This window comes from Toxoplasma gondii, chromosome X, assembly GCF_000006565.2.
Source record: "Toxoplasma gondii ME49 chromosome X, whole genome shotgun sequence".
Classification (NCBI taxonomy): domain Eukaryota; phylum Apicomplexa; class Conoidasida; order Eucoccidiorida; family Sarcocystidae; genus Toxoplasma; species Toxoplasma gondii.
This window is the reverse complement of record NC_031478.1, coordinates 3,572,674-3,599,859: the sequence shown is the minus strand read 5'-3', so window position 1 is coordinate 3,599,859 and position 27,186 is coordinate 3,572,674. Positions and strand designations below refer to the sequence as shown.

The 27,186-nt window shown below is 50.8% G+C and overlaps 2 protein-coding genes across 2 annotated transcripts; one reads left to right on the top strand and one right to left on the bottom strand.

Annotated features, from left to right (window-relative positions):
- Positions 1-672: 672 nt before the first annotated feature.
- Positions 673-16,988, top strand: TGME49_223780 (hypothetical protein). Its single transcript, XM_018780018.1, has 13 exons — positions 673-2,105; positions 2,946-4,106; positions 5,145-7,474; positions 8,266-8,396; positions 9,478-9,564; positions 10,040-10,136; positions 10,658-10,970; positions 11,294-11,507; positions 12,232-12,588; positions 13,188-13,310; positions 13,940-14,023; positions 14,641-14,877; positions 15,559-16,988. Exons 1-13 carry the CDS (start codon positions 2,080-2,082, stop codon positions 16,042-16,044), a joined length of 5,646 nt encoding a protein of 1,881 aa, XP_018635912.1. The 5' UTR covers positions 673-2,079; the 3' UTR covers positions 16,045-16,988.
- Positions 16,989-17,599: 611 nt separating this feature from the next.
- Positions 17,600-25,764, bottom strand: TGME49_223790 (hypothetical protein). The gene is made up of 10 exons (XM_002366024.2): positions 24,665-25,764; positions 23,816-24,175; positions 23,308-23,378; positions 22,667-22,794; positions 22,238-22,413; positions 21,897-21,981; positions 21,327-21,510; positions 20,586-20,894; positions 18,535-19,862; positions 17,600-18,194 (listed from the first exon to the last, which is right to left on the bottom strand). The coding sequence occupies exons 1-10, from the start codon at positions 24,931-24,933 to the stop codon at positions 18,093-18,095; spliced, it is 3,012 nt and encodes a 1,003-aa protein (XP_002366065.1). The 5' UTR covers positions 24,934-25,764; the 3' UTR covers positions 17,600-18,092.
- Positions 25,765-27,186: the final 1,422 nt, after the last annotated feature.

Sequence of the window (27,186 nt, the reverse complement as noted above, 5' to 3'; positions counted from 1 at the left end):
AATAGGTGGGATGTCCGTTGGAATTTCTGGATCGTTGGTTCTCTCGGAAGTCCTGTTCCATCCTTTAGAACACCACAAGAAACCGCTGTCGTATCTGAACCGAAATTACCCTTCTGTTCCCATCGACATACGACGTTGCGGACATGTGCTTCAGGGCTGCGCACAGCCGCGCAGCGCAAATCGGTTACCGTCGACTTTTTGTCACCCAGAGAAAAATGCTGTTGAATTTGGATGCCCTGTGCGGTATCCTTAATATAGAGCCAGTTTTTACTGTTTTTCACGAATACTACTATTTTATTGCCCTTGCATGCCGCCGCGCACCTGAGGCGGCCCACCCGCCTGTCTTGTGAATGACTTAAAAAGCTCCTCACTCAGTCACACAGAGCTAGCCGGGGACAGGAACAGGGGACCATGCTACAAAGTAATGGAAAGCTCGACAGTATCAATATACCGGAGCATTGCTGTTCGAACTATAGCATGAGCTGAATACCATAGTTCACTCGATCGAATACTATCCCCCTGCCGGGATCCACTCTTCGATCCTTCGCGTCGGCCCGCGTCCCACTGCGGTTACTGACTCGTCACATCGCAGATCGTGGCTGCTTGGGTTGCTTGCATGACCGAGCAACTACAGTACTCGACGACGGGGAGTATTCGATCCTCCTCTTTTAAGCTCATTCCACTGGTTTAACTCAGCATATTCCATCGTCATCTTCCGTGGCTTTTCATGGCACACTTGGGGCCCAGAACAGAAAGCGGAGCTATCGCTTTGCTGGCTCTGGCTCTTGGCCGGAAGAGTCCACTATGGCGGGTATCGAAATGCAATGGGCAGGAGGGTACGTTTGAAAGTGCCTGTTTTTGACAAGCTTACCATTTCGCATCTCGGTTTTTGTTCCTTGGTCTTCTTTTTGGCGAAAGATACGAACTGCTGCGCGATGAACGATCGACAGCCATTGATCCTTGTTCCTAGGCGTTTTTCTTTCTTGCGACTGTGAAAGGCTCGTGTCTTGAGAAGTTCCCACACTTTCGTCACAATCCCCTTTATGCTGCCGGCCGTTTTTCTCTCTTGCCAAACATTAACGCCACACACATCGAGGCCCTTGTATTCCGTATTGTAAAATTGGCAGGGGCAGCAGCGTACCAACGCCACCCCTTATCTCTTCTCTCCGCGAACTCGTCCGCTGGCCCGTAGAACAGGAACCACGAGGTTATATTGGCAAGCATACCCCATTTCTTTTGCTCATACTCTCCATTTCGCTCCTGCGCATTGTATGCAACTGTTTGATAGAATAATGTTATACGTTTACCGTAAGTTCCCCTTTCTGCTTTTTTTCATGGAGCCTGCCTCGGTAGCTCTAGATATTCTCTAGTCCCGGCATATCAAAACTCTCTAAAAATGAAAGAGTTGATCATTGAATAACCATTGATGGTATTGAGCGGGCATGCGTTGTCTTTCTCACGTAATTCCCTGTGGTGTAATGCCCATATGGCTCCTGCTGCCGCAGATTGCTTTTGCGGAGATGTGTTGCGCGATGCCTAGCAGCCAAGAATTCACCTCGTGTCCTTGCCTTGTGTTTGGTTCCTTTGTACTCATCTGTCGAATCCCAGTTTGTCGCCGCTCGTGGGATATTTCATCCGCGTCCCATGTATGACGTGTCGTTGAAGACGACTTTCTAATTGCTATCCTTTTGCGTCTCCTGGCCCCTTGACTTCAATTCTCTGTCACTTCAGTAAACACCTTACCTTTTCTGCCTTGCTCTTGCCTTACTGTTATCATCTGATCTGAATGGAAAAATCTTCTGCGGAGGGAAACACCGTGGTTTCTTGGTGGACAGCACGGGCACGCACAGAACCGCTTCATCTCGTTTCACTACCTGCGTTTCTCTCAGTCTTTCCTTTTTTCGTCGCTTGCTCCCATGAGGGCGCACAGCCGTCGACGGGGCTCCGACAATACCCATAAGGACTCCAAGATGCGGCTGTCTCTTCTTTCAGACTTTTCTCGATTTCCACAAGAAATAGTCACGCAGTACTACCAAAACTTCCCGCCTTTTGTATCTGATCTATCCGTCGCTGTACACGATGGAGACCAGCTCCGCCTCTCACCGGTAAGATTATTCGCAAAACTAGCTAGACTCCCCCAAGTTCCTTGTGCCTGTCGCAGGAGCAAGTGTGACGCCTGGTTGACTACTTGCCTTTTATAGTTGACTAGGCAGACCCTTGTTCAAACCCAGTGGAACAAGACCAACCATGGGATGCGTAACCATTCATTTTTTCTGGATGTCTCTAATCATCTTTCATACTGCTGGCATTAGATGGTTTTACTGTTGCTGAGTTTATTCTTTCCGGTGTTAAAATAACGATCTTGTGCGCTTCACCCTCGTACGCGGGGTTGATGGGACGCCTGGGAATGCGTCTGGTGAATTTCCATGCGTCGTTTTACTGTTTTGTTTTCTCATCGTTTAAAGTACAAAACACATCGAGAGACGACACACTTTTCCACGAATCGAAATCGAAGAAATACTATGAGAAAAAGAATACTAGGGAAATCGCTTCACATCTCGGCTGTGCTACTCCACTGCGAATCCTGCGTATAGCCATACATGATAGGGGATGCACGAACTCGGGTCAGAAGGCCTTCTTTCCAGCGGAATATGTTTTTTTATTTCTGCATCCTTGTATAGTCCATGCCTTACTTACCGCCACGTTTCTCCACAGTTATGTCTACGTAGCTCTTATTGTCAGTCTTTTGCAAGTGGTTGCTGATTCACCTTTTCGCCTTTGGCTTTACCCTGTGTACGTGTCCGTTTCTTATCACGCTCCCGTCGCCGATCTTTCCTCTCGTCTGCCATGTCCAGATTTCGTCATCAAGCGGCTATGCCTTCATTTTCACCTTCTCCTTGCGCCTCTGCTTTCATGTGTTTCTTTTCTCCCGCGCTGTATTTCAGGCGCGTAGAGAAGGCTGGTTCTGATCCCTCCTCCCTGTTAGAGAAAGTAGTCTCTCTTCCGCAGGAGACCGAAAGGAGGCGAGAAGAGTCACATCGTGACAGTTCAACATCTGCAGAAAAGGCATTTACGCTCTTGAAGGATGACAACTTTTTAGCCAAATATCCCACACTAGTGAGGGCGCTGCAAGAAACTGTCGGCGATGCTCCTCCTTCGTCGTCGTCCTCTGCGAGCGCTCCGCTGGCCTGTGCAGCTCCGACAGGGCCCCCTGCTCGTGAAGGACATAGTTTCGCGTCGTCCCCTCCTAGTGATGAGCATGTCCTTGCAGCGCCGCCTTCATTCTTCTGTTCTTCTGCGGCCGATCCTTCCCAGTCTGTTTCTTCTTCAGCGCCCCCGGGTTCAAGCAACTCCGGATCTTCCCCGGAGGGCTGTACCGCGTACGAGCCTACACCTCGCGTGTCTGTTCAAACTCCATCTTCATCTCGACAAGTTTCCTGGCTACACCCGCAAGTCGACCTGGGCCGTCCAACACCTTCTTTCGCGTTCTCTCCGACCGTGGGAATCAGTCCTCCATCAGCACCTGTTACGACGCACAACTCGTCGCCTCCGCCTTCTCCTCATGGTCGCCAGCCTTCCTCGTTTTCGCCTGACTCGCAGGCTCTCTTGAATCCGTCACCTAACCCTGCTACCGTTACCTCTGCTGTCCACGCTTCTGTCCCTTTTCGGTCGTCTGTCGCCTACGACGATAAAGGAGACAGTTGGCATGCTCCTCAGCCTCCGGGCGCGGTGGGCCCCCAGCCCACCGTTGAAGGAGGCAACAACGATAGGCATCAAGAGATGGAGATAGGAAATGGCAACACTCTGCTTTTGCAATCGGGACCTTCCCCGAATGCTCGCCACAGTCCAGGGAAAAAGGGCAGTCCCGGACACACGAAGGGGGGCGGACACTCTGCAGTGGAACCCCAGGTTCCAGCCTCGCGATACATTCCAGCCGATATGCGCTATCGGAAGGACCTTTTTTCCCCGCCTGGAACCACAGAGAAGAGGATGGAGGGCGGAGCGGCTGTGGAGACAGAATTCGGACACATGGGCGGAACAGCTGTGGCACCTCCAGTCTTTGAAGTGCCGCCAGGAGCCGGGCCTCCCCACCACTTTTTGAACAGGTATGTTGATGAAACAAAGAGGCGCTCAAGGCGGCTAAACGCTGCCGTTGGGATGCGCAGGTGACATGCGTTCAGCCGCGATGTCTCAAACGTCGTCACCCGGCGGACCCAGAAAACGAGCCTCCAGAGATACGTAACACCTCTACATTCAGAATGATTGAAAAGGAGCCGCTGCACACGTTCAGAATTTGAGGAAATCAACAAAGGATACTTCAAATATATCAAAATGTTAAAACTATTTAAGTTAGCTCAGATTATTCAATTACGTTTACGTGCAACTAGATTAGCTTCCCCCCTTTTTTCTGTTCTCTGCGCTCTAGTGTCGGTCTCCGCAGATCCTCCGTTTTTGGGTTGGATGTTTTTTCTGGCGTAGCCGAGGCAGCCCCGGACACTTCAGTGTGGGGCGGTGCAAACTCCAGCCCATTTGTGCTGAGACTACTTTCGTTCCTTGGCCCTCTTCATGTGTGTCAACCTTCCATGTATGCTTGTCTCCCATTTTGACCTTCTCGCTTCTCGTGGTTCCGGCGCCAAGGACTCGTGCGTTCTTCGCAGATCCTGGAAGTCCCATCGTGATGCTACTTCGTGTGATGGTGAACGGGAGCACATGCCCTGAATTTCGTCGAAACTCGCGAGAAGGGATATGTGCCTATCTGTTTCAAAGAAAAGGGATGCTTACTCCAGAGAATAGCATCTGACATGTACAGCCGAGCCCACATCCCCAGCAATCATTGTGCTACTTCTTCGGAGGTTGGCGTTCATTCTTGCACGCGAAGTCGAGATGCACACTATTCGCAACCTGCCCGTGGACGCGAGCAACTCTTCTTTTTGCTACATCGTCTGTGTATGTAGTTTCTTACCATTTACGATTTCGCCTTTGCCGATCACAAGGTCGTAACAGCCGGATAAACGCCCCGGCGAACGTTTAGAAAGAGAGTGTTCCATTTTATGCGCGTGAGAAGTGCCTCACTTGCGTTGTTTTCTGTCTTCGACTACATCCTGGTTTCTGCGCTGCATCGTCTAATCATGGTTTATGTGTAGGTTGGAGGACTTGCAGCGTCAGTATGCGGGAGTCGTAAGCGCACGAAATGCGGTCGAGTACCAGTACCAACTCTTTCGCTCTTTGGATCGTCCGCCTATTCTTCTGAGCACTCCGACGCGTCCGTCCTTTCTTCCCGCGACGCCAGGCCCTGGAGTCTACACGAGGCTGCCGCCCCAGCTCCCCCGACCCCTGCAGAATCTCCAACACCTATACCAACAGAGACAGCTGGCGGCAAAATGGGCGCCGCCGGGTATGAAGCGCGGAGTTCCCGGATCAACGCTTCCGGGTTTCGCGCCGACAGGCGCCCTAGTTTCCCCAGAAAGCGTCGTCTTGCCTTGGCAGACAACGGCGCCTCCGCCCTTGTTTCCGGGTACTGGAGGCCTTCCGGGGGCGGCCTGGAACCGGAATGGGCGCCCGCCGGGTTTGGGCCCCAAAGGCGCCGCGCCCGGTCCGGAGGTCGGGGGACACATCGCCGGGACGCCGGCCTCAATTCTGGGTCGCCCAGCCCGAGATGTGCCGGTAGACTGGAAGGGCCTAGGGCCAGTGGAAAAGGACAAAACCGTGAACCCTGCTATCGTGTTTGCAAAGGAGACGATGGACGGCGTTCTGCAGCAGCTTCAGTCGGAGGCGGTATCCTTGAAGAAGGGCAGCAGAGAAATGGGGCGTAAACTGCTGGAGAGCAAAATCAAGTCAGAGGTTGAGGAGTGGAAGACGATGGGGGTGGACGAGCGCTTGTGCGAGTTGAGCGTGGAGCAGCAGGCGTTCATCAAGGAGCAGTTGCGGGCGATTGACGAGGCGAAAGAGAATCTTCAGACAATGAAGAGCGAGGCCAACCGCATCGAACACCAGGCCCGAGACTCGTTCTACCGGGCTTTGTATGCTTCTGGGGAAGATAGCGAAGAAGTCCGCGCCCAGCGCGAGCAAATGAAGAAACTGGAGGAGCTGCGTCAACAGCTGCCTCCAGAGTCGTCTGTCGACGCCACAGTCTGTGGGTACGTCACCCAGGGCGGCCCCGACCCTCTAGAGAATCTAGACCAACTGGATCTGGGCCATACATTGGAGCAGCTTCCCGCCCAGAAGTGCAAGCTGGCTGTGGCGTCTCTGCTGCGGCAAATGGGGTACCGGAACTCTCAGAAACCGGTCCCTGTCCGGCGGAACGGCTACCCCGCGCAATACTTCTCGAAGTTCCCCGAACTCTATCCGTACCCCGAGTATGGCGTGGGCCTCCCGCTGTCGCAGCAGGCCATCCAGGAGCGGAGCCGCGAGCTGGAGGAGAAGGGCAGCGCCTCCAGCGCGCTGGCCGCTGTCCAAAGCTCTGAAGCTTCGGTGCCTGCGCCCGTGGACTCGACTTTGCTGAAGGAGGAGCAGAGTCTGATGAAAGAGCAGAAGAAGAAACAACAGGAAGAACTCGATTGGGAGGAGTACTTCCGCACCAAGCGCGAGGAGCGAGAGCGGGAACTCGAGGAGGAGCGCACGCGGAAGGCCCGCGAAGAAGCCATGCGCGCCGCCGAAGAAGCCCGGCAAGCAGTGGCCCTTCTCGCCCAGAGACAGAAGCTGCTCGAAGAAGAGACGCGGTGCGCTGAGCGAAAGGCGCGCGCAGAGCGGGAACTTGCAGAGGCTGAGGAGGCGAAGGCGCGTGCCCTCAGAGAAGCCACGCTCCGGACCCGAGAGCGGAGTCGGGACCGCTTTCACGACGAATCGAGCCGCAGCCGAGAGGGCTCCGACCAAGAACACAGGCAGCGACGAATGACGTCCTACAGAGCCGAGAAATCGCGCACTGACCACGATGCCGAGAGGGACGCCGCTGCTCGGAGACTACCCTCCATCGGGAAGGCTGCAACGCAAAAAGAGGAGGCGGCCTGGACGGGTCTGCCGCGTCGCGAGACGACTTTGACCGTCGAAGCCGCCGAGAGGCTGGCGGATCGCATGCGCCAGGCGAGCCTGGTGAAGCGGCGGAGCATTTTGAGTCCAAAGGCGCGCGTCGACCGAGAGCGAGAGGAGGATACGGGACATGCCGGGGAAAGGAGGGGCGAGAGAGGCGAAAGCAAATTCCATTCGATGCCCAGTCTCGGCGTCCAGAGAACTCTTACCATGTACAAAACGCCTCTGTCTCGCACCCTCTCGTCTTCTCAGCCCCTAGAACGGGGCGCCGGCGTTGACAAACGCGGGACCATGGGCGACGCTCATAGGCTCTCTCTCGACAAAGCTGAGGCCTCTCTAGATGACAAACGAGACTTGGAGAAAGTGCAAATCCCCGAACAGCTTTTGTCCGCAGGCCTCGTTGTCTTGCCCGTCGAAACCCGCCGGAAAGCCGACCTCACAAAGGGCAGTGAGTGACTGAAGAACATCGGCAAAGGCACACACACAATAGTCGAAAACACTGGGGCAAAAGCTAACCCCGGTCTTATAGATTCGCCGACTTTCCGCATTCGCTGACTGGCGATTCACATGTACAAGTGCGCATGCGCAGATCTTGAGCGTGGCTTTGAGTCACCGCAGTCTGAATGGCGTCTGTTGGGGGGAAGCATCTACTTCTTGTCAGAAAGGAAAGTCGAGAACTTTTCTGACACGAAGTCACACACGGTGCTGCATGCGACTTGTGTGAGGCGTTCCACGCGAGCGGCTGGAAGATGTTGTTGTCTATGTGATGAGGAAACGTATTTTTCGCCTTATGTCTGGTGTTTGCCTTCGATCTCTAAAGCACAAGACAGCTGGCGGAGAATTGGCGGAAGGACGAATGACGGCAAAAAGGGCCGGTAGTTCTTCCTGCATGTGATTTGTTTTCGTTGCTGTCAGTGCGCAGTCTGACTTGACGTGCCACAAACGCCACGATTTACATCTATACCACCGTTTATCCATTCTTTCCCCCTCTCGGCCGTCCCAGACGACATAAACAGATACGATTCATGTATGCACATGTATGCACGTATCACTCCTTAAGGGAATGTCCATATATATATATATATATATATGGTTGTAAATGCGTCTGATATGTGTACAAACGCGTATGCGTGGCGGGGTAGGTTGGATATGGACACGGAACAGCAAACTGGATCAGGATAACCGTCTGTTTCTGCGGCATTTTCATGGGTTTTACCAGGCCTTTCTCTGTCTTTTCAGTACTCGCAAGACGCTTGCCCGTTCAAAAGTGCGAGAGCTTTGTCCACCTCGAACCGCCGCCGGAGCCCCATGATGCGGGAGAGGTCTACGCGCGGTATAGAGAAATGAAAGAACTCCTTGCCACCGGCCAGGTATAGATTCCAGTGCCAGGGACTCCTTAGACGCTTTGTTGTCTCTTTCTCCTCTCTTCTCTTTTGCGTCTTCAGTCGCTTGACCCGTGGCCATTTGCGCGTAGGAGAGAAGCTGACCGTTTCGTGTCGAAGAGCCAGTCTGCTCTGCAGTTCTTTGTTTCACATTTTCTCCGTTTCCTGAAAACGTTTATGCACGGCGGTACCTCCCTTGCTGTCCGGACACCGCCGCGAGCGCTCGCATTTTTGTTGATCGATTCGGTAGTTATGAGTATCGGAATTTTGGAGGTCTCTGCGGCAGTCGATGTACGGAGTGCAAAACAAGAGTTTTTCCCTGGTGTGTCATTAACGACTTACTCAACTGGAATCCTCCGTTTTGCGTCTTTATCTCCTGGAATCATTTATCTGGATTAGTGTTGTTGTGAATGCGTGCCGTCGTGGCTGATGAACCCTATCTTCTAGGTCATTTCGGAGTTCACCTGCATCCGCATATACTAGTCGACCTGCCACTACCACACCCCGACAGTCACATGCAGACACAAATACATCTATATACATGGCTGTATATAAATACGTACATAGATGTATATCTTGTCAAAGACAGAATCTTGCTTATACAAAAACGTATGCGTATATTTGTACATACTTGCATATCCACATAAACTCGTGTGTGTGATTTCATGGACATGTAAGCAGTCGTTGGACGGTGTCCCTGTTTCTTAGCTGACCAGGCAGAAAGCAGATGCGTTTGTCTTCCTCCATGTCGTCATCTGAGAACGACGCGTATTGCCTTAACACGTTGCTCCTTGTCTGACGCTGAGGTATCAAATACCCCCATTCTTCATCTCCTTGTATATCGTGCAACCTTCGAAGACTGGTGTGAACTCGGAGGTAAGGATTGTTTCACGTTCTACAGATCGGCTGACCTCAGTATTCACGAAGTGACAGGGAATCTCATATATTTATTTTATGTTTTTAAACGTATTGTTTCTCCGAAATCGATATGCATTAGAGTTTAGTTCAGAAGAAAACTAAGGGACATTACAGACTACGCTTATGATATTTTGCTGATTTTGTGGCACAGCTCGGTTTGAAAGAAAAGGCGCAGGACGTGTATGACTTTGCGTTCGCATGCTGCAAGAAGATTGTCCGCGAAGATCCACACTCGCAGGTACCAATCTTTGCTTTCTTTTCTTTCCGGTCTTTTTTCGTGTTTTTCTTTCTTGTCTTCCATTCTGTATTTTCTTCACTTTTCGTCTCCCCTTCTTTCCTCCCGTTCTTTCGTTGCTTCTTCATTTCGTGGTTTTCTTTCACTCTTCCCCTCTTCAAGCCTCTGTTTTCTTTCTTTCCGGTTGTTCTTGGTTCCTCCGTTTCCTCTGCGTCGAGTCGCGGTTTTCTGCGTGGTCCTTCTGCCTACCTTTGTCTCCAAGTTTCTTCGTTGACCCATGGCTGCTGCCTGCTTGTTTCTTTCAACTTTCACTCTCGTCCATTTTCTGTGCACGCTCCTCTGCTGAGGTAGGCCGGGTGACTCTCTTGGTGGCTGCCTCTTCGACCCGGCTGTGTTACTCCTCTTTGTCGCGCTTTCCCCCTTTTCCCTCCGTTTGTCACTTCGCCGGTTCCCTTCTTGTTGCTCCTCCTTTGCTCAGCAATACGCCAACGTGCTCATGGAGGCGGTTCCCTACTACCCCTATCAACTGGACATTCAGCGAGCTGCGGTCATTGCCTTCCTCAACATCTTCGAGCGTGAGAAGGCGCCTCGGTCTGCCTTGCCTGTTCTCCTCTCCCGTTCTCTCCTTTCCATCCCCTCCGTTTGTGACCCCTTTTGCAATCTCTTCCTTTTCTGATCGCGTCTTCGATTCTGCTCTGTCTGCTCTTTCTTTCCTAGCCTCGCTTCATTGCTCCTTTCCGTTCTACGCCCTTTTGCCCATTCGTTCTAACCTAGCGTCGCCCACAGCCTCTGGTATTTCCGCGTTGTTCTCGTGTGTGGTTTTCCTTCTCTCAACACTTCTTCTAATCTCCCTCTCTGCACGAGTCCGCGGTCCTTTGCTGCTCTCACTCTCGTCGCTTGTCTGTCTCTAGCCCCCCTCCAGAGTCTAAATTCGCCACAGCATCCCGTCGTACATTTGTCTCTTCCCCCGCTTCTCCTCCTTTCGCAGCTTCTCCACGCTCCACGTCTTGTTCGGTTTTCTGTCTCTCAAGAGCAACACGGCTAGACATACTGCGCAGCCAGTCGGCCTGTTACTGTGTCTGCACGTTTTTCGTAGACTGCAAATACCAAGAACAGCTCTCCGTTCCGCTCTTCGACTGTCTGACGACGCTGATGGCGATCGACGAGAGCAGTTTGAGGGGAGACATCATCGCCGTTATGGCGGCGGTGATTCGCCCTCAGGTGGTGATAAATTCGCATTTAGTTGATCTCCTCTTGTCGTTCATTGAAAAGGCGACGGAGCCTGAACTTTGCAGCTACGGAATTCACGTGCTCTTGGTCGCGCGATCTCCCCACAAAAAGGAGGAACAGTACAGCCTGTTCATTCGCCTTCTGGGAAAGTGGAAATTCGAATCCACTGTCCCCACTCGGTAAGGAATCTTCTGTCCGTCGAAGCACACAGACACGGGTGACAAGCAAATCAGTTTTGTCTTCCGAGTCCTGGATTTCTACACACACAAACATATCTCCAAATGAAAAATATCTGGATGCATATACATAGAGGTAGACGTGTGTGTAGATGCGGCTCTATACAGGTGGTATCGGTTTTTCACATTTTCCGGCATCTGTTCTCTTTTGCTTGAATACTCTTCGATCCGACACTAGAGGAGTGTCTGCGGCACAGCCTGGAACGTCTCTACTCTCCTCTTCCAGCGTCTAGGTTCCACTTTCTTCTTTTCTCTTTTTGTCCCAGAGCCTGTCTGGCGATTGACGCTTTCGCGAAGAGAGCGCGTCTGGAAGAACTGGCAGCGCATCAAAGAGCGAAAGAGAAAAAGGAAGGAAATGTCGAAATCTCAGAGGGTCTTGACAAATTTCGGCGACGCATCTCCTATTCCGAGGCCACACAAGTGCTGGACAATCCTTATCCTCCTGCCTGGATGGGACGAGATGCAGACGACGTCACGCAGGTAAAACGTAGAAGGCGACACTGTATTCATGTGTCTGTATGGTCTGTATGTACATACGCATATGAAATTATGCGCAGCTACATGGTTGTAGATCCACATGTAGAATGGTAAACTGTATTCATGTGTCTGGATACGTAAACACACGACTTCATGCGCACGTACGTACATAGATACTGTAGATCGATATAGACACTGTTACATGTACAATGCGATATGTCAGTGTCGATTTCTTTCAGTAGGGATATGCGTACGGGAAAGGAGTGCACGAGAGGGCGCGTGAATTGAGAGGCAATATATTCTAAGACCTAGGTTCCATGTCTTGCTGAATACGTCGCTATTATCTCCAAGAGTTTCTGGGTGCCCCTAGCGCGCGAAAAGGCTGCTTTTTGGAAATGGAATGTATTCAAGCTAGACTAATGAAAATTTTCAAGATTTGCAAGGATTGGCATTACTTCACAACTTTCTGCACGGACTTGTTCGTCCCGTTTTCTCGTTCATTCCGTCTCCGTGTTATTTCTCCGCTGTTTCTTTCCATCTTCGTTTCTCCATCTGTCTGAGCCTCTCCGTTCTCTGATTGTCTCGTTGGAAACCCTTCTCCAATTTTTGTGGGATTTCTCGGTTTACAGCCTCTCTGTCTTCTCCCCGGAGCGCTCGCTGTTTCGCCAGTTTCTCTTTGCGTTTCCCTGAATTTCATCAAATCCCTTTCTTTCCTTTCTGCGGACAGGTGTTGTTGGTTATGGACCGCCACTCGCAGCACCGGCGTCTCCAGGGGGCAGCTTGTCAGGCGCTGTCGTCGCTGTGTGGAGTGTCTCTTCTTCATTGCGAACATGTGGCGCGCGAGGGCCTTTCTCGGATGTACACTGCGACTCTGAATCACAAGGAAAGTCAGACGATTGCTCTGTCGCTCTGCTCCGTCATTTCGCTTCTCGCGTCGGTCCCAAAGTGCCGAGTTTTCCTGCATCCCAAGATGGTTTCCCTCATCAAGCAATGCATCGCGCGACACAGAGGCGTAGGAGAAGTCGTCGGCGCAGCCTGTGGAGCCCTCGCGAAACTGGATGCCTTCTTCCCGCTGACAAACGAAGTGAGGGTGGTGACGAAAAGTCGAAAAACACACCGAGAGGAACTGGGTGCAATAGGACCCTGAAAAGATAGGAGCATACCTCGAGAGGCACTGCTGTCTCAGAGGAAACCAGACACAAAAAAACACAGGGAGGATAGGTGAGACAAAACAAGAAAAAATCCGAGAGGGCGAATGGGACTCAAGGGGAGACTTCAAACGAAGGCTAAAAACTGAGGGAGACTGTGAGGGGAATGGCTGGAAGAAAAAGACTGCAGGAATACGACCAGTGCTCGCACCCGGGAGGTTGTTGCTCATGTGAAGTGACTGTGCAGCTGGAACCTTGTGGGAGAACCGAGAACGAAACAACGAATCAACAAAGAGACAGCAAGACGGAAAACCTGTTCTCCAAACATCAGGCTACGCGCGGAATAAGCGTACCCACTTACATAGGTAGATTTGTTTAAATTTGGACACACCTACAAATATATATATATATATATATGCATATATGAGTTTTTTGAAGGGGGACCACGTTCGTTTCCTTGGCTGTGATGAGAAGATAGGGTGTCTTTTTTGACAAGGAGAAAGACCGTGGTTTGTAACAATGTGCTTGTCTTCAGAACTTGGAGAGGTTGACGTTGGCTATCATCGTGAACAACTTGAAAAACTCATCTGACCAGCCTCAGGTCGTGATACCCACCGCGGATTTGATTCAGCGCGTCGCCGGGAAAGTCAATGAACTTGTAGGTTTGCTCAAGCGCTTCTTAGGTTTCTTGCCTTCTAATTTGTTGCTTCTCACTCGCTTGGCCGCGTCTCTTCGTGTCCAGAAGATCGTGTGTGAAAAGAGCCACGAAACGAAAAGATCCGTTTTTTCTCACTTTCTCGATACACGCCTCTCCCTCGGTATATATATATATATATATACATGACTCTATATATACATACATATGCATATATATCTACTGGGTGAAACACTAATTTCAAACATGCAAATATATATACATGTGCATGTAGATGTATTCATATATATATATATATATAATGTTAGACTGTTGTGTGCGTACGTGAATCTCTTTGTTTCTTCATTGACCGTTTTTTGTGCGTCTTGATTAGCGTGGCGTTCCTCGACTCAATAACTCATGCCTGGTATCTACCCCGATCGTTGGCATTTGCGTTCAGTTGTAACACACTAACATTCATAGTTTTATGTATATATATATATATATATATTTGTATGTTTGTGCCTATATGCTTGACCATAGATGTGGATCCATATATATGTTGTAGTTAGCAGTGCCGTCGTGATCCTTCTTCATCTTGGCCTATTTGTTTTGTCTCCTTTTCCATCTCGATTTCTGTGTTGTCTTTCTAGGGAGACGTCCGGGAGAGACTTATTGAGCTGGACGTTGTCGAGGCTCTTGTGAAGTCGATCACAGGCTGCAGCGGAGATTTGGAGGTAATACTTACCACGCGTCCGTTTCCTTCTCTGTTGCCTAGTGCAAAGGACAACAGTGTCTCTCTTCACGACTGTTTAGAATAGGCTCTTTTATTTGCGGTGCCTCCAAGGACAGCTCTTTTTATGTGCGTGGCTCTGCGCCGGAGAAGTCACATCCACGCAGTATGCAGATTTGCCGGACGTGCGAATGCACGCAATGACCAGTTGCTCGCTTTGGTGTTCGCTCAAGGCGCCCTTAAAGGCGGACAAGCTATTGCTGTCCGTCATCATGCATCTGTACATATAAATATGCACATAAATGTTGAGAAACAGGTGTAATTCGCAAATGGTATTTGGCCAAATACCTCGACATTTCGCTCCGCAGGCTGTTGTATATGGACCCATACATGCCTTTGTGGGTCGACGTCTGTCTCAGACACCCACGGCAACCTGTCCACGAACGTACACGTTCCGTTCTAACTCCATGCGTGATTCTGTTCGCATATATATATATATATATATATATATTATATGTACATGCGTGTATGTATCTACGCAAACGTACGTACATGCACACTGTATATATATATATATATATATGAATGTGTGGTGCATTGACTTTCTTGCTTTTTTCTTAGGCTTGTCAACTGGCGTGCAGAGCGATCTCTCGGCTGGTGTATCAGCAGCCACACGGGTCGCGGATCTACACGGACCTCGTGCGTCTGCGAGTGATGACTGCTTTTCTCTTTGTTCTTCTCAAACACCACAGAAATGAATCTTTCTGCAGAGACGTTCTCTGCTGCGTTGCCAATTGCGCCTCCTACCAGCCTTGCGCTGAAGCCGTGATGGAGAGAGGCGTCAATGTCATTTGCAAGGTGAGCAAGAGAAACCCCAGATCAGGCACAGAGGAAATAAAACTGTCTTTATGCAGACATCTTTACCACAGTATTCGTTAGTCAAGTGCGCCTTCATACAGAGACGCTTGTTTCTGTCAATCTGTCTCGATCTATATTGGTCTATCTGTCTATATTTGTTTATCTGTATATCTGTATCTCCGTATCTACATGTAGCTACGTAGCTGCATATCTGTTTCTACAGGCCTATGTCCGTATATAGAGTTGCATCGCTCAAAATACACTTGTATCACAGCGTATCTGTCAGCATCTGACCACGCTGGTGGGAGAACAGAAAAAGAGAATGGGGACGTAGACTGGCGCCGAGCGCGTGTATGGACATGTGGATGGATGCTGACATCTCGAGGTCTCTCCTACAGGTACATGTGCATGTGTTGATTTCCGTTTTTTCTAAGACATAAGACGCATTCGGAACCCCGCCGCTGGCTGTGTGCACGTTCTTCACCTGAGGGGACACCCTGTTGTCGGCACATCCTGAGACTCGACTTTGGTTTTAGCGACCTTTTTCTCGTTGCCATTTATATCTCTTTTTGGCCCTTTCCCCTTTTGCTACACTTTGTGTCTCGTTCCTCGTCTGCTTCGTCCCGCACACAGCTGCGCCTGCTTCCCCTTCTTCCTATCTTGTCACTCGTTTTCCTGCAGGCGATGGACGCAAACATCAAGAGCATCGAGGTGGTTGCACAGGGATGTCGGTGTTTGGGTCTCTTAGCTGGACAGGCGGCGCTGAAGGATGCAGCTGAGCGTCGCGCGGAAGCGATTATTTCCTTTGCATGCGAGCAGTTTTCCAGCAAGCAAGAGACTCGCCGGCTTCTCTCCGATTTTCTGTGGGCCGTTTTTCGACAGAAGGGCGTGCCGCCGCAGCTCATCGAGCGCCTGTGGAATCCCTCCGAGCCGTTCCAGACCCCTCGAGCTGGGAGTCTCTCCGCAAGCAACGGAGAAAAGAGAGAAGGAAAGTTGAGAGAAGAACGGCGAAGAATGGTCCAGAGAGAAGACCGCCGAGACGAGTCTCCAGAGCGCCTGCGATCCAGATCTCCTACCGACCCACGAGCGCTTGCGCGAGTATCCTCCCACCGCACGCTGCGCTCACCATCGATGTCTCCGCTGCCGTCCTTCAGAGACTTGAAGTGAAAAACGCGCAAGAGGGTGTACCTTGGAGACGGTGCCCGGATTGGCCTCGTTTGCTTTCGTCGAGGAATGCGCGACCGGTTTTGAGACTTGTATGGAAGTGAAGAGCACACCGGACCGGACGCCGGGGCCAGAGGTGTGTGAGAGCAGTGGGTTCAACTGTTTTGGCTTTTCCAACAAACTTTAGTTGTTGGTTAGAAAGGAAGCGCTTCAAGTGGCTTCAAAATCGCGGGAATAATTCGAGGAAAGGCTTCCGAAAAAGGAAGGAACAAACGAAAAGCTGGGGTGTAACCACAGAAGGATACTTGAAAACTGTCATGGAAAGAAGGAGACGAAGAAGGACAAGCGCGAGAAGAGCGATCTATGGAGAAAAAAGATGAATTCACGGCCGAGAAAAAGGAAGACGGCGAGAGTGGTGACTCGGAAAGGTGATGGAGAGGAATCGAATATAGAGACCGGGACAAGACCGTATGGAAGCGAACAAAGAAAAGGCAGGGAACAGAAGAAAACAGGATCCAGAAAAGGGAGAAGAAGAGATGAGAACGACAGGCACAACAGACGACGCTCCAGGCGAGTGTCCGCACCCTTGCGTGACTTCGCCGGTTGTCTCCGTCTACGCAGTGGTGCATGAAACATCGACATTTTTCGCATTTGCTTTTTACAGAATTTTTTCGCTTTGCCAGGCAAACGCTTCTCTCTTTTCCCCTTCTTGCCCCTTTCATCTCGAATACCTTCTTGCAACCGTTGTGTGCTCGGGACTGTGCTTCTCTCTCTCTGCACTTGCCGCTTTCCCTACACGAGAGTTCCCGCTGTCTTCCTCAGGGATTGGCTCTCCTCCGTTATCCTCCTGTCAGCATCTGTGAAGAAGATCCCGGTTCCTGTTGGCTCCGACAGAATCTTCGACCCTTTGGACTTCTTTGCTCGAAGACACATCGCGCTTGTGGCTGCATCGGCTTTCCAAGAGACGAAGAACGAAAGGAGTTCCTCTGGTCGTTGCTTCGGCTTTTCTCTCGTCTTTGGAGAACGTCTCCTGCCTCAAGTTATCTGATTTCCCTGTTTCGTCTCTATGCTCCACGGCACCTTGAGCAGCTGCCGAGCCAGTCGCTGCTTTCTGCGCTTGCTTCCGTTTCTGAAGGGCGCTGTGAAGAACAACTCAGCCTCACTCCACCCACGAGATGGCAGAGGAACTGTCTAGGTGAAAAGAGGCGCGCAAACGGAGACTGCATGTGCCGGTGGGCGTGAGAAAGAACCACCCGAAACCGTGACTGCGCGGCCTCAGAGATGTGCGATAGAAGTGCAGCGCACTCCGTACACAGTTCAACTCGCTTCTGTTTAACTCATTGTAGAGGTGGATTAAACTGCAGACAGACGTCTACGAGAAGTTGACTAGATGCTCTCGCTTAACGAAGTGAAGGACGTCAGCCGAGGCGACTGGCACTGAAACGCTAAGCTACCATTTTCGTGAAACCCATGCCTGTCCCATAAGTCGTGTGCAACAGGGAAAATTCGAGTTTCGCACCCGTAGGTACACAGACGCGATGTACGGACACCGGGTCCAGTCATTTATGAAAAACGGATTGGCAGAGCTTGAAAACGTTTTGGGTTCTTGGCTTTCCTCTGCGGCAGCCGACGGCAGCTTTGTCCTCAAGTGTGCGCCTTCTACAGAAACGGATACCGCGTTCAAAGACCAAGAATGACAAAGGCACTCTGCCGAGAGAGCACATCGACTTGCCTCACATACACTGTTGTACGGCTATTACATGTGCATAATCAGGTGAACATGCGTGTATACGAATAAAGGTGCGTACTCCTGTGTATGCATGCATCGACGTCCGAACGCAATTCTTGAAAGTCGTCTCCATCTATGTATTTGCACAAAGACACGCGCGAATAAAAGAAAAAGCAGATTCTTAAGTTTCTACGGTCTATGCGACTCCAAAACGTAACGAGATGCCTGTGAGTGTTGATTCTTTCATTCAGCGCGTGTGAAATGTGTCCTGAAAATAGAGAGATCTGGATTCTTCCGGTGAAGAAAGGGGACGCTCTCCTCCTTAGAACTTGTGTGTGCGCTGACGACCGAAGACAGGACGGTCCCGGGCGCGGGCTTGTATGGACGGAGGCAGAGGAATGAATCCACGAGATGGAGGATCGTCCTGGAAAAACACAACCCCAACATTTTCATATCACTAATGACTTCAGCCTGAATCTCTAGCATTAACGCGCTATTCAAAGAAGCATATGCCCGACACACACAAGCATAAATGCCTGTACAGCAAACCATCGAATCCCCATATGGATGAAAGTACATACAAATACATCAGTATGGCAGAGAACATAACTATTTATATATGGACGCCTGTGACTCAATACTGACTTTTGTCTCAGTGCCAAGACGTGTGTGACGATACTTCTCCTGTTGCAGCTACTCATCTCCATCCTACAACAACGACTCTCCGGTTCTTGAAGCGCTTTGTCAGTGCTTTTTCCTCTCACCGCTTGTCCACCCGCACGCTGACAGGCTTCCATCGTCGGGGGTTCTGTGCAGTAGAGCGCCCTTCCTTCTCGGCTGCCTCCGTCGCAGGTGGCTCTCAGTTGCTCGGGCCAGCAAGTCCAGGGACCCGTGGCATTGCCTTCTGGCTCCGTAAGACACGCCGTCCAGGCGCATGCGTCACCTCGTCCGTCGGCTTGTTTGCTCAAGAGGTTCGGCACTTGCATAGACACCTCTCGAGGCGCCTGGCATGTTGGGCGCGAGGCCACCAGCCCTGGGTGTTTCGGCAAGAAGGCGAGATTTGTGCCATCGTACCGCACTGGAGTGGGGGCGGGTCTCTGCATGGCGTAAGCGAAAATGCTCACTGGCTTCGGCAGGACTTTCTGAGGGCCAAAAGCTTCCCCAGAAGCCGCTGGAACGGCAGGCGCCCGAGACCGGTCTCCCCCACGGAAGGGGACAGTGGAGGCCTGGACAGGGCCCGGCTGCGGACTCGCCGAATCCGGCCTTCGCCCGGAGGTCCCGCTGGCTTCTCGGAGTGCTCGTTTGATTGCCTCGGGCGGCAGCTCCACGCGGACCGAGATCGGAAGCTGAGAAGGAGACTTCTCGTCGAGTCTGGAGGCGGCAGTCGTCGCGGACTGCGACGGAGGCTGAGCTTGGCGAGCCTGGAGAAGTGTCTCTTGTTGGAGTTGAATCTGCTCCAACTGCAGCCTCTGCAGCTCAAGCTGCATCTGTTGGCATTGGAGAAGGGGTTCGAGAGCTCTGTCCAACTCACTCTGCGACTCGGCCTTCGTGGCCTCTCCCGCCACGCCCAGCTTCGCCTTCTCCTCGTCACCGACCTCCGTTACGTAAACTCGAGCTGAGCTCTCGTCCTTCGAGAAGTTCAGACACACGGGCTGGATGTTCTTCCCGACGAGGATCGCGCGCGCGTCTGGCTCGCGCCCCTCCGGCACCCTGTCGCCCCCGCGAGTCTCTTGACCGCCGACGACTCGTAAGTCTCTGAGGCCCGACACGGCGCTCGAGGAGACACTTGCGAACGCCGGAACAACTGCGAGGCGGCCAGAGGCACTCGGGTCGTCCAGGCAAATCTTCACCGTCGTCGGCTTCCTGGTCTGGTCCGCGTAAACCGAACCCGCGTCGAGATGGGCAGACACGCCTACGGACTCCTGTCTCGGAAGCTGAGAAGAACCCCCCAGGAAAGAGCGAAACTCACTGGGGGGTTCAGAAGGCCCACACGGACTCGACCACGCAAACGAATGCTGCGCTGTTGCCTCCGACCTGCACGACGACGGGGGGCCGCAACTGAGAAGACACGAACTTGCAGGAGGCCCTGGAGCTGCAAACAGATGAAATCCCGGAAGCGGAAAAAAATCGATCCTTGCTTGTCTGCGGTACGGCCATTAAAACGGGTATTCGAGGGATCACATATGAGACAATAGCTTATCCCTCATACATGGTGTATAGGTTTGAGGAACCCGTTGTTCGAATTACTGGGAAAAATGGCTTTTCCCCACGGGAACTGCCGGGAAAGACAAACGTAGTCGAAGCAAAATTGGAACCTTTGTTGTATATGCGGCGGCCACTGAACAGGTTGTTCGAATCATCGAGAAAGTGAGAAAATATGCTTTTTATATCGTGTATCGGCTATTACGTTTCTTGAACACCGAAGGAAATAGACAAGAAGAACTGGTGCCAAGACTGGAACTCAGGATATGAACAGAAAAAGCAACCTCGTGAATGTCGGGTTGACCTCGACATTTCTGCGCATCGGTCATCTCTCCAACAGCGAGAAAAGCTTTCTTCTTCGAACCATGCACCTCTCTGCCGAAAGCGGAAACCCTATCTGTCTTTCCTTTCTATCGCTCTTTCGTGTGTGTTACTCACCTACAGGACCCCTGCTTCCTTTCTTGTTTGAAATGCTTCGTTAGCGACCAGTTCAGTAAATGCATTTGAAAGGATGATGACACGAAGCACGGCGTGACGTCTCTCCATAAAAAGCAAGATCTGACCCCGAAGGACTGCCTAAACCACAACAGAACATCTGCTGCCTCGTCCTTACCCTGGGGTTGTTGCCTGGGGGACGGACGCCTGCGTGGGGGAACAACGCGAGCGAAGGGTCGAAGGACGAGCGTCTGCGCGGCTTTGCCTCCGGAGGACGGCGCAGCGATACCTGACAACACGAGATTTCTGTCGGAAGGTAGGGTTTGTTCCACAAATCCTCGACTCTTCTCTCCAGCGTCTCGCTCGCGACCAGCTTCTCGTTTCGCGCCGAACCATCCAAACTGCCACGGGGGGTTTTCTCCGCTTGGAGACTCCGGGAGTCCAGGGCGTCCGAGGCGCAGCAAGCGAGGACTGTCGCTCTCGTCAACTGAAAAGCGTTTTCCCGGCACAGCACAGACGGTTGAACACCGACATTAGAGCTTTCGAAAAAAAAGAGTGTGCAGGCTACGCGAGGGTACACGAAAAACACTGAGGCAAAAGAGACGAGTGCGGCGAACCTACGTGAGAGTATGAAGGAACATATGGGAAAGGCGAACACACGAAGTTTTCAAAGCGAAAGGTGAGTGCCGATTTTCCGTGAGAATGTGAAGCGGAAGAAGCAGCGAACCCCGAATATACGTGATTCACCACGCCGAAGACCAGCCGGAGACTGTCGAGTCGACACAATCCTCAAGCTAACCTCAGCGAACGGCCGACTTCAGCGCTTTCCACGCCTTTACTTCGCACTGTGGGTATTCGGTGCAGATGTGAGGGACGCGAGAAAAAATAGCGGAACACCGTGATTTGGGGTATTGCTCACTTCGCTGCCCAGCAGGAAGCCTGCGATTGGGATCGACATTCCAGAGGCGAAACACATCTCTCGCCCCGTTGTTCGCTCCAGCAACCTGCGCGAGCTCGACGGGTTGGGAGGCCAGGCGTCGCCGCCGCATGGTTCGAGTGTAAACGTTTCCTTCGAAGCTCGACAGTTGAGCCAGCAGCTGGACCTAAGCGACAAATCAAACGTGCATAGTAGTGGTTCTCCTTGGCGCACAAATCAAGGAGAAAATCTGACACTCAAATGCCGAAGCTATCACGATTACAACCTGAATTCACAAGTCGATGAAAGAATATACACAAGTATACAGAGTAGTTTAAATGAAGGGGTGTTTTTTTCAGCTGCAGCTGCACGAGATATGTCCATTTTCTATTCATGTCGTTCTCATTAAGCATGTACACTGACATATACGCATATGAACATATATATATATATATATATATATATGCGTATGCGCATGCAATTGAAAATACGCATTTCAGGATGTATTTCGATACACAGACGCGGCTGTGCAGAATTGGGAACATTTTTTACATTTTGAGAGGAAGTCTTTACCTGTCGAAGTCGCTGAATAAGAGCAGGCATCCATATCTTGACACGGTCCTCCGTGGACAGGACCCAGCACGCGGCGACAAGGGAGCTGGGGAAAGCAAAAGGAAGAAAAACTGTTAAGTTTTGAAAATACTTAACGAGCATCCTACCCCAATACCCGCCTCCCCATTTCGCTCCTGTTTACAAACACATCTGTGCAACATGACCGTTACACAGAGTACAGAAGTACCTATGCTTCTATGGGCGCAGGTGACGAACGTGCACAAATGAAGGTCCTTGTTTATAGAAGAGCGGAGAGGAATCACCAAAGAAGTCTACATATTTTTCTCAGGTCTCGAGCTCACTAGAATGTAGAAACGAAGACGTCTGCAGTGGGAAGGTCTTGAGAATCGTTTGTCATCAAATACGGTTGCAGCGACATGACCAGAACGGAGAAGAGCGAAATCGCCGGTCCTTCCATGAACATGTCTAGCTCCTCGTCGATCCACACTGCCTGGGCCTTCTTCTCGACGCCGCTCTCCTGAACCGAACAGACAGCAAACCAGCAGGTATTTTTGCGACGAAGATTCCCTTGAAATACCCTCGATTAGTTATCACCGAATGCACAAGACGAAGTATAACAAAGAATGTACAGGACTATAGACAAATGCATATACACAAACATGACCATTCATTTGTAGAAACCACGCATATATATGAAAACATGTGGAACTGAGAAAGTACATATATATATATATATATATATATATAAATATACATCTATGTTTCTTTACCTGGGCTAGGACGCCGAAGTAGTCCGCGGCATAGATACGAATCAATTCTTTCCCTGTTGGCGTGTCCGATCTTTGAGGGACATTTCTGTTTCTGAGGCACTCCCGAATTCTCGGCAGCAGCTGGTCGTCTGCAATAACACAAAATAATCAAGCAGCAAGGCTGGCTGTAACCACGTTCCGCACTCCACCAACGCATACATCTATATAAGTATATAAATGCACTTATCTATGCATACGTCTATCTCTCTATATCTGTACATATGTCCATATGTGTATCTATCTATATATATAAATATGCGTGAATGTGTATTGGTACATCCAACGCCAGTATGTCTGAGCGCAGACAGTGAGAACCATTTGCGTCAGTGGTTAACTGGTTTCCTCTTCTCGGAAAGCAATAGCACGTCAACGACCGCGGAAGGATCTATGTTCTCCAGTAACGTCTCCACAGAACGGCCAACACGATCGAAATATACCTGAGAAAAAGCTCGGCGAACAGATTTCTTTAGGGGAAAGAAGAGACCGATATTCAGGCCAGTTATGCCGCTTCAATGGTCCTGGCGTCCCCTATACAACGCAAGTGTCTCTTTTGTTCCCCTTTGCAAAAACGGCCCTTACGGCTTCCCTAGAGATGCACCTACGTCGGTAGCCAAGGTATTCCTGCAGATCCTGAAGGAGATTATTTGCGCTTGAATCCGCCTCTGTTCGAACTCTGCAACGCGAACAGAAACGTGAGCGCCCGGTCTCAACTGGAAGCTTTTTCGCAGGAAATCCAAGTGTCACAACACACAAGGGAAACAACCAAAGAGGCATGGAGTGCCTCCTGCCCGACTCAGCACGCAGGTCGACCCAGCCCTGTACCGACATTCACATGTCCACGACACTACCACGTGTTTACCCAGTACATGCATACGTAGATATACAAATGTGCATCTATATGCACACAGATAAAAAAAGATATGTGTTGTTAGATTGAGATGGCAGGAAACAGCGTCGCTGAGATGAGACGATCGAGAATTCAGACGGATTTTCGCGCGAGACAAAACTGTGTGTGTTGTCGACGAACACGTCATGGAAGAGAACGACGGAAGCTGTCCTCCCGTGTGAACGGCGTGATTTTGTGACTTCAGGTTCTCCACGAGCCTGTACCTTTGTATCCAGAAAATGTGCTCGACAAGGATCGGCATCCACTTGTAGAGGTTTTCTGTATCGGTGCTTTGGCAAGCGAAGCCGGCACAGGACTTGACGTATTTCGCGACTGCTTGTCTTGTGGGGAGATCCTGAGCTGTTGACAAATAACTTTTCCCGAATGCGAAGAGCGCTTGTGCTGCTGTTGTCCTCTCGACGCGCTTCTGCGCCCATAGGAGACGAGGCGCATCTTGACCAACTATCTCAGCCAACTCACGGGGTATGTACGGACGAGCAGAAGAAGCCCATTGCTCGAAAAAGTGAATTTCTGCAAATGTCTCCAACGTCTTCCCTCCAAGCACCACCAGCTTTTCAAACAACCTGGGAAAAATCCGCAAGAAAACATTGTGCGTACGCATGCCCATAGTGGAAATATACAATACATACAGACCCCTGCAGGCCGCGTGAGCTAGATTGGGGTACCGTTTAGCACACATATTGTGGTAGACGTTTAGATGGATAGAAACATATTGAAGCGTGCAACTGCATAGATACATCGAAGCGAAAGTTGTACGTATCTAGACACACGTGAACGGATAGACCAAACGAGCTGCCGATTGCTCTACTGGTAGCTAACGAGGCAAAGATAAAAAGTGGAACGACCGTTATGAGGCAGTATAAAAACTGATAGAAGTATGCATCTGCGCACATGCGCGGATACGTTAGAGATTGAAAAACTACATAGAGGTGCAGGCATAGATCAAAAGATCTCCGGCTAGCCCTGCTTGTGTCTAACCAGATGAAAATCGAAAGGAAGAGTGACTTTCGCATGACGCGTCTTCTTAGAGGCGCCGCTTCCACTCGACGTACCCTATGCCTCCATGAGCAACGTCAGTGAAGCAAGCTTGGAAGTCCGGTCGAGGTAAATCTGTGGCGAGGTACCCAAACCAGCTTCTGAGGTCAAACCAGGTGGTACATCGCCGGTCAGCGCAGCACTGAAAGCCGTTCCGTGGCTCGCGGACGTCGTCCTCTGCATCATCGTCCGAAACGGATGAATCTGTCTCATCGTCGTCAATAACTCCATTAGGACAGGAGTCTTGATGAATGTATCCCTTCTCCAGGAGCTGATCTTCCTTCATGGTAAAGTTGGTTTCAAAAGAAAGCTAAGCCCAACGCCAGGAAGGACTATTGGTGAAAACGACGCCCTACGAAACGTTGAGACGCGAGGAGGGCGACAGGAGGGAGGAGGCGAGGGGGAAACGCGGAAGTCGCCGGGAAAGGCAACAACAGAGAAGAAGATGTAGGAAATATAGATCTGCTGAACCACAATGATTCTGAAAATGACTTCGTTCCCGTGCAGAGGGCTTGCCCGAGACTCGGCCGTTGGACGGAACGCCGAAGACGCAGAAAAATGGGAATATGAAAGAACAGCGTTGAAATGTCAGGGTCAGCTAGTAGACGAAATGGTACGTGGGAAGGCGAAGAAGAAACATAGGAGACTTCGAGGAAAGACGCTGGAAAACGAGTCTACGTCTACCCTAGCAAGGGTCGTTTGGCTGCCCGCGTAGCGGTGACGCCTAACGGTTAAGAAATCGCAAGTAAAATAGCGTGCAAGTGATGAGATAAATCTGTCATGGACATTTCTCTTCTCAGGTTGCATCATTTGCGTTGTTTGTGAGTGCTGTGTATTACAGTTATATCCCCTTTCTCCGGCTCTCCACAACCCCCTTTCGTGTCTCAGGTGACCAGGCCTATGTTGAGGCTCGCGCGCCATTGGCACGGGAGCAGAGTCGCGGAAAATGACTCGGAAACGCAGACGTCTCTTGCGCCGAATCGCTGAGGTCCTTCGAGAAGCATTTGCCTTTCGAAAAGGGAAAAAACAAAAAAAGCGACGGTTGTTTCAGCCTCCTCACCGGGCAAGACGGCACACGGCTTATGAGCTCAGAGACCCGCGCCGTGGCTCGGCGGCCGTGCACAGCGTGTGGCTGTGAGAAGCCTCGTTGGGGAAAACGCAGAGAAATGCGGAAAATGTTGATTTCTTTTCGCTCCCACCCTTCCTACCACCTAAAGACAGCCGGGCATGAGGGCTAAAAGTCACAATTTCTCCGGTGTTCGACTCCAGCGAGGGCCCTCCGTGTCCAGTTCTGGGCGCGGTTGGTGAGTCAGGCAACGGGAGCGGCAAGAGGGGAATCGAAAACCGGGAAATAATGAGATGAGAAAGATTTCAAAGATGTAGTGGGAAAGGAGCGGGTGAGAAAGCGAGAAAGATTCAAACGGAAAGCTGATAAAGCAGGACAAAAGGCCGGGATGCCTTTTACGCACGATTGTTTTCCTTCTCGGAATTCGACTCTCATGCGCACTCAGATGAGTGTAGCTTTGTGCAGGTACCTGTCCCGTCTTGATTTGCTCCCATTTTCGAGGTTTCTCAGTGTACCACTCACTGCTATCTCTCTTTCCATAATACTCTGTCTGAGGCTCAGAGCCTCCACCTGTGGGAGGAAAACCTTTGAACGTCGAGACGAATCTCTGTTTAACGCTCTTGAGTCCTCGACACCTTTTAGTGACTTCGGAGAACGGGAGTTTAGGATTGGGGAAATGGGAGGACCTGGACCCATCTGGAAATCCTGAGAGCCGATCCAGGAAAATGACAATTGCTTTAACTCTTCGTTTCTACGGTTTTATCTGGGACTTCTTTGGCGTGTTCCGCCCTTGGCCTCATTTCACCACCTTTGCCGGAAGCCCCTGCCATTTATTCGGTGTTGAGTTTACTCTTTTCCCCTTGTTTTTCCCGGCTTCGAAGACGCTAAGGAGTGCAGAACTTGTGCACTTGGTGTGCAATTCCCAATTCACCACTGCATTTCCTGGGCGTTTGCCACCAACTCAGGCTCTGTGTAGATGGTGGTGGAGGCTGTGTCAGCAGCGATGGCGACACCCAATCAAGTTGCCTTTAGGTAGATATATTCTATACTCTGCAAGGATTCAAACGCCTAAAGGATGTATATATTATCAGGCAGTTGAATCTCATTCTGTACAATGATTTATAAAGACACCCAGAGGTGCATGTTCTATCCAAAGCTCCTCGGATGCCTGTGTTGTGGCTCTGGGTGTATCCACCTCTCTCTGACTACTTACTTGTCAGTGAATCCGTACCATCGCGAGTGCAGCATGCAATCCTCTTTGCGCTCTGCAGTCCCTACAATCACAGCAATGTAGCTTTGCCGGATCCAACCTCCCTTGGATGTCACCGCTTTCATGAGATCCCTTCTCAGCACTGAATCCGTTTCGACACTAGCAGAACCCACACTACGTAAACATACGAATACAGCTGTATGTTCATATAAATATTTACATATCTGGATAGATACTTGGTTGTTAAAGTAACAACACTGGGA